This window comes from Equus quagga, chromosome 14 (genome assembly GCF_021613505.1).
Source record: "Equus quagga isolate Etosha38 chromosome 14, UCLA_HA_Equagga_1.0, whole genome shotgun sequence".
Taxonomy (NCBI): Eukaryota; Metazoa; Chordata; class Mammalia; order Perissodactyla; family Equidae; genus Equus; species Equus quagga.
Genome location: NC_060280.1, coordinates 89,113,252 through 89,119,605, shown reverse-complemented (window position 1 = coordinate 89,119,605; position 6,354 = coordinate 89,113,252). Strand labels below are relative to the sequence as shown.

The 6,354-nt window shown below is 40.1% G+C and overlaps 1 protein-coding gene across 1 annotated transcript; it reads left to right on the top strand.

The window, feature by feature from the left end:
• The first annotated feature begins 1,500 nt into the window (after positions 1 to 1,500).
• LOC124225648 (zinc finger protein 26-like) lies at positions 1,501 to 5,897 on the top strand. The gene is made up of 5 exons (XM_046638294.1): positions 1,501 to 1,504; positions 1,662 to 1,781; positions 2,380 to 2,463; positions 2,975 to 3,057; positions 3,537 to 5,897. The coding sequence occupies exons 1-5, from the start codon at positions 1,501 to 1,503 to the stop codon at positions 5,895 to 5,897; spliced, it is 2,652 nt and encodes an 883-aa protein (XP_046494250.1).
• Positions 5,898 to 6,354: the final 457 nt, after the last annotated feature.

The following is a 6,354-nucleotide window of genomic DNA, read 5'->3' as shown; positions in this document are numbered from 1 at the left end:
AAAAAAAGGAGGACTGGCAGTAGTTAGCTCAGGGCTAATCTTCCTCAGGAAAAAAAAAATTAAAAAGAAAGAAAGAAAGGTGAAAGACTATATTCAAACAACTTGACTAAGTGGTTCCAAATATATGTGAGTTACCAACTTCCAGAGAGACATCTAGTACACATGGTCCTCAGTGAATGGCAATTGATGTTACTGAGACTCTTTTTTTTAAAAAAAAGATTTTTATTATTTTTTTTAAAGATTAGCACCTGAGCTAATGTCTGTTACCAATCTTCTTCTTCTTCTTCTTCTTCCCAAAGCCCCTCAGTGCATAGTTATATGTTCTAGTTGTAGGTCTTTCTGGTTGTGCTATCTGGGGCACTGCCACAGCATGGCTTGATGAGCAGTGCCATGTCCATGCCCAGGGTCTGAACTGGCCAAACTTTGGGCCATCGAAGCAGAACACGTGAACTTAACCGTTTGGCCACAGGGTCGGCCCCACTGATACCCTTGATATAGAGCATACTGTTGTATTAGCTTTCAGTTTCACATTCAAGACACAGAGTCCTTTGGTCTGGACCTGAGCAGTCATGCTGCTGGTTTGTGTAGGAGGAGCTGAAGTGGGCCAGAGAATGCTGTTCTCTACATCAGCTTCCTGGTATACAATGCATTGGGTAGAGTGGCTGCTTGATTCAGCAAGTGTATTGCCTTGACAAATGAAGAGTCACATTCCTCAGGACTTCTCTCCTTCCCTGTGGAATGAAACCATTATACTTTTCTTGATGGGCACCGTGGCACACGATTCCCTTTTGTGGCTCCAGGTGAGACAGGACTCCTCTGTGACGTTTGATGGCAGTAATGTGTGTGTGAGTGAGATTTCTTGGGTGTGCAGGGATATTTGAGAATTTCAAGCAAGAATGGAATGACTTCCAGGCAGGTGAATGTTGAAATTAGGGTCATCTCTGGGTCCTCATGCCTTTTTTCTTTTTTCCTAGGTCTGCTTTCTAAGGACCCTTTCTGCCTTCCTGAGGAAAAGATAGAGGCAGAAAGGATGGTGACTGAGTATTTGACAAATTTTTCTCAGGTAATTAGAAGCTGTATCCTTCTACAAAATGAGATACTGCATCCACAAAATAGACAGCTTTCTTTCTAGATACACCTGTTCCAGGGCTTCTAAAAGAAATGAAGCCACTCAAGGACTGAGTCCCTGCTGAATTCTCTCCCAGAATGGAGCCTCTCGTATTGTTTCCTGTGAATAATCTCAGTATTTTGATAATTACCATCTACTGTTGTCTCTTATGATGGCAACTGCATATTTTTTCGTTTTGCTGCCTGCTCTCATGGTAACAAAGATAAAAGTATGCATTTATCAAAGAATTTAATCATTCACCAGCTTCTTCAGCTCCTTAGGACTCTGCTGCCAGAGGGAAATAAGATGGAGAAGAGCTGTCCGTCTAGTTGTGGTCAAATAAGTTCATGTGTCATAGGTTCCATTAAAGCCATAACTGGAAGATATCAACCATGAGTGAGTGTAGATCAAGCTTCATCGCACCTTGGGGGATATGATAAGAGACCTAGACACCCTCTGTTGTCGTTGGGTCTCCCATCTTCATTCCCCAGTGAACACTGCTGGAGATGTTACTTTACTGAAGCCAGCTTGTGTGTGATGATTTAGGCCTCAGTTACCTTTGCTGATGTGGCTGTGCGCTTCACCCAAGAGGAGTGGACTTTACTGGACCCAACTCAGAGAAATCTATACAGAGATGTGATGCTAGAAACCTACAAGAACCTGACCACAGTAGGTAAGGCTGCCATCCTTCCTGTAGCCTCTTATGGGAAAGATATATTCCCAGTTCCAGTATTGGAAATGTGAAATCTGCTCATGGAACTTAACGGACATGAATCTCTACACTAATGGGTGAACTGAACCATAGAACTGTGGTTCTAGGACTAACACCATCCCCATCACTCTGTTAGAAATGTGCATTCTCAGACCCACCTTCAACATAGTGAATGAAACTGGCATTAAGCCCAGTCATTTCTGTTTTAACAAAAACAGTGGATGTGATCCTGTTGGACAACACAGTTTAACAACCACTGGTGTAGTGGTTTCTCCACGAGAATGAACATTTCTTTTTGCATTTACTTTATTTCTTGCTTCAGTATAAGTCTTAATAGTTTGTAATATATTTATATATATATAAATATATACATTTGAACATGGGTTTCAGGGGCCAGAGACAACCAGTCTCTTTGAAACACAGAAAGAGCATATTTGCATTTTGTTCTCTTTTGAAATTATTTTACTTCATTCATTAGAAATCTAGAAGTTGCTTCTTGTGAACGTTTGTCATCTGTTTTAGAGGCCTTTCCCATTAAGATCTCTTTTCCTGTGAACAGAGTATCAGTTGTTCAGACCCAATGTGATATGTTGGTTGGAACAAGAAGAAGAGTTGGGGACAGTGGAGACTGGAGTCTTCCAAGGTGAGTCATCGTGAAGAACTTCGCTGGTCAATGAAAATTTCACGATGTTTGGAATGACAATGAGGAAACTTTAAGACGTGCTTTCTCTTGAAGGCTGAGGTCAGTGTTCTCTGATGCTTTGGGATATCATGAGCTTCTCATACATTCTTACTTTACATTCGGTCAAAGTTTCCTATGATCTCAGAAAAAAACCTTGTCCTGTTTGTTTTTTAAGTTAATCACTTGGTATATGCTCTTTGTCCAGAACTTTCCTACTTTCTTTGCCTGATGATATTCTGTCTCTTTTCCCCATCATATTTAACTTCCATAGAATTCTTCTAATTGATTGCTGAATCTTTGAGTACACATCCTTATTCCAAAATTTTGACAAAGCCAAACTCCTCAAATCTGTCTTATCTTTTATTTAGTATGTTTAACTTAGAAATAATATAAATGAGCCTACTGTTCTTAATCCCTTTAATGTACATTTCTGTCTGTAAATTCCTACATATTTTCTCCTTGTTTATTTTAGAATGGGATATTCAACTTAAAACCAAAGACTCAGCAATTCAGCAGGGTATATTTTGGGGAAAAGCATCCAATAGTATAGAAATGGTAAGTTTTAAAAGACATATTTATTTTCCACGTTTAGAAAAGGTTGGGATTTTCATTAGATAGAACACGAGAGCAAGTGATAGATATTTGAGATGAGTGGCATTGGCCCAAGAGAGAGCAATGACTCTGGAGAGGTATTGTGAATATGGTGAATTTGGGAATATTTTAAACCTAACTTGAAAGTTGTTGCTTCAGAATTCCAAGAATGACTCATTCCCACTTATGTAATTTGCCATTGAGTTTTCTAACAATTCCATGAAACCGTACAGGAATCTTAGGATTTGAGTAGATGGCATATCATTCTGGCAGAGAGATTCCATCCTTAAACTTGAAAGAAAGGAACACAGTAGGAAGTGTATGAGTGTAATGATAACGATGGAAATCATCATCATCATAATGATGCTTCTGCTTTGAGATGGGTAGGATAAATTATTGAGTTTGAGAAATCTTTGAATTATCATTCTTTTATTCATCAACAGGAAAGAATCCACAGTGGGTGGGAACTCTATGATTGTGAGCAATGTGGGAAAGTCTTCAGTGAACATTCATGTCTTGAGACCCAGAGGAGAACTCAGAATGGAGGGAACGCTCATGAGGATAATCAGCATGAAAAACGCTTCCTTGGTCTACACAGGAAAACCTCTACTGGAGAGAAATTTTCTAGGTTTAGTCAGTGGGGAAAAGCCATCAGCCTGAGTTCAGATGTTACGTACTCAAAAACTAGCATGCAAGAGGAAGCATTCAAATGCAGTCATGGCAGGAAAGCCTTTGTGAATCAGTCTTACATTCAGGCCCAAACGAGAACTCACAATGGAGGAAAACTGTGTGAATGGAAGGAATATGGGAGATCTTTTATTCACTCCACAAGCCTTGCTGTGCGTGTACAAACTCAAACTGGTAACAGCCATTACGAATGTAAGGAATGGGGGAAATCTTCTGAAGGGATCTCATACTTTCATTCTCTCATTGAAATTCACACTGGAATAAAACCATTTATCTGTAAGGAATGTGGGAAAAGCTTTAAGCGTTCTGTGCTTGTTAATGCTCACTTGGGAAGTTACACTGTTGAGAAACCTTATGAATTTAAGGAATATGGGAAAGCTTTCACTCAATCCTCAGGCCTTGTTCACCACAAAAAAACTCCCTCTGAAGAAAGGCGTTTTAAATGTGCCACGTGTGGGAAAGCCTTTCCTTCTTCCACAAGTCTCCATTACCATTTGAGAACTCACAGTGGAGAGAAGCCTTTTGAGTGTAATCTATGTGAAAAAAGGTTTGCAAGTTCTTCACAATTAATCTTTCACAAACGAACTCACACTGGAGAGAAACCCTATCAGTGTGAGGAATGTGGGAAAGCCTTCAGTCGATCCTCAAGCCTTATTGTCCATAGAAAAACTCACAGTGGAGAGAACACTGTTGAGTGTAGTATATGTGAAAAAAGATTTACAAGTCCTTCATCCTTAATTGTTCACAAGCGGACTCACACTGGAGAGAAACCATTTGAATGTAAGGTATGTGGGAAAGCTTTTGCTGTTTCTTCAACTCTTCGTTACCATTTGAGAACTCACAGTGGAGAAAAGCCTTTTAAATGTGATACATGTGGGAAAGCCTATGCTGATTTCAGAAGTCTCCGTTACCATTTGACAACTCACAGTGGACAGAAGCCTTTTGTGTGTAGTATATGTGAAAAAAGATTTACAAGTCCTTCATCCTTAATCATTCACAAGCGAACTCACACTGGAGAGAAACCCTATGAATGTGAGAAATGTGGGCAAGCCTTTGGTACTTCCTCAGCTCTTCATTACCATCTGAGAGCTCACTGTGGAGAGAATCTTTTTGAGTGTAATCTATCTGAAAAAAGGTTTGCAACTTCTTCACAATTAATCTTTCACAAGCGAACTCACACTGGACAGAAACCCTATCAATGTGAGGAATGTGGGAAAGCCTTGGCTAGTTGCTCATCTTTTAGTTACCATCTGAGAACTCACAGTGGAGAAAAGCCTTTTGAGTGTAATCTATGTGAAAAAAGGTTTGCAGGTTCTTCACAATTAGCCTTTCACAGGCGAACTCACACTGGAGAGAAACCCTATCAATGTGAGGCATGTGGGAAAGCCTTGGCTACTGCCTCAGCTCTTAGTTACCATCTGAGAACTCACAGTGGAGAGAAGCCTTTTGAGTGTAATCTATGTGAAAAAAGGTTTGCAACTTCTTCACAATTAATCTCTCACAAACGAATTCACACAGGAGAGAAACCCTATGAATGTGAGGAATGTGGGAAAGCCTTCAGTCGATCCTCAAACCTTATTGTCCATAGAAAAACTCACAGTGGAGAGAACACTGTTGAGTGTAGTATATGTGAAAAAAGATTTACAAGATCTTCATCCTTAACCGCTCACAAGCGAACTCACACTGGAGAGAAACCCTATCAATGTGAGGTATGTGGGAAAGCCTTGGCTACTTCCTCAGCTCTTAGTTACCATCTGAGAACTCACAGTGGAGAGAAGCCTTTTGAGTGTAATCTATGTGAAAAAAGGTTTGCAACTTCTTCACAATTAGTCTTGCACAAGCGAACTCACACTGGAGAGAAACCCTTTGAATGTAAGGTATGTGGGAAAGCTTTTGCTGTTTCCTCAACTCTTCGTTACCATTTGAGAACTCACAGTGGAGAAAAGCCTTTTAAATGTGACACGTGTGGGAAAGCCTATGCTGATTCCAGAAGTCTCCGTTACCATTTGACAACTCACAGTGGACAGAAGCCTTTTGTTTGTAGTATATGTGAAAAAAGATTTACAAGTCCTTCATCCTTAATTGTTCACAAGCGAACTCACACTGGAGAGAAATAATGTGGGAAAGCCTTCCCTCAATCCTCACGCTTTATTGCCCACATAAAAACTCAGGCTGGAGAGAAGCCTGTTAAATGTGACACACATGGGAAAGCCTTTTATACTTCCTCACATCTTAATAAACCTGTTAGAACTCACACTACATAGAAGCCTATTGAGAGTAATATATGTTGGAAAAATTGGCCATTTCTTCATACAATATAGTTTACAATCTCTCACTGGAGAGAAACCTTATAAATCAAAGGAATATGGGAAAGACTTCAATTTTCCCACTTCCTTTCAGTCATTAAAGAACTCACCTGGAGAGAAGTCCTATCCATGTAAGGAATGTGGTGAAGCCCTCGGTAGTCCTGATTCACTTCAAAGACATGAAAGGACCACACCGCAGAGATGGTTTCGAATGTAAGGAATGAGGGAGAGCCATCAGAATCTCCTCACAGCCCAGCCTGTGAGAACT

Coding starts and splice junctions, on each gene's coding strand:
- LOC124225648 (XM_046638294.1), top strand. Junction 1,782..2,379: donor CAAGAACCTGACCACAGTAG/GTAAGGCTGCCA, acceptor TCCTGTGAACAG/AGTATCAGTTGTTCAGACCC. Junction 3,058..3,536: donor CATCCAATAGTATAGAAATG/GTAAGTTTTAAA, acceptor ATTCATCAACAG/GAAAGAATCCACAGTGGGTG.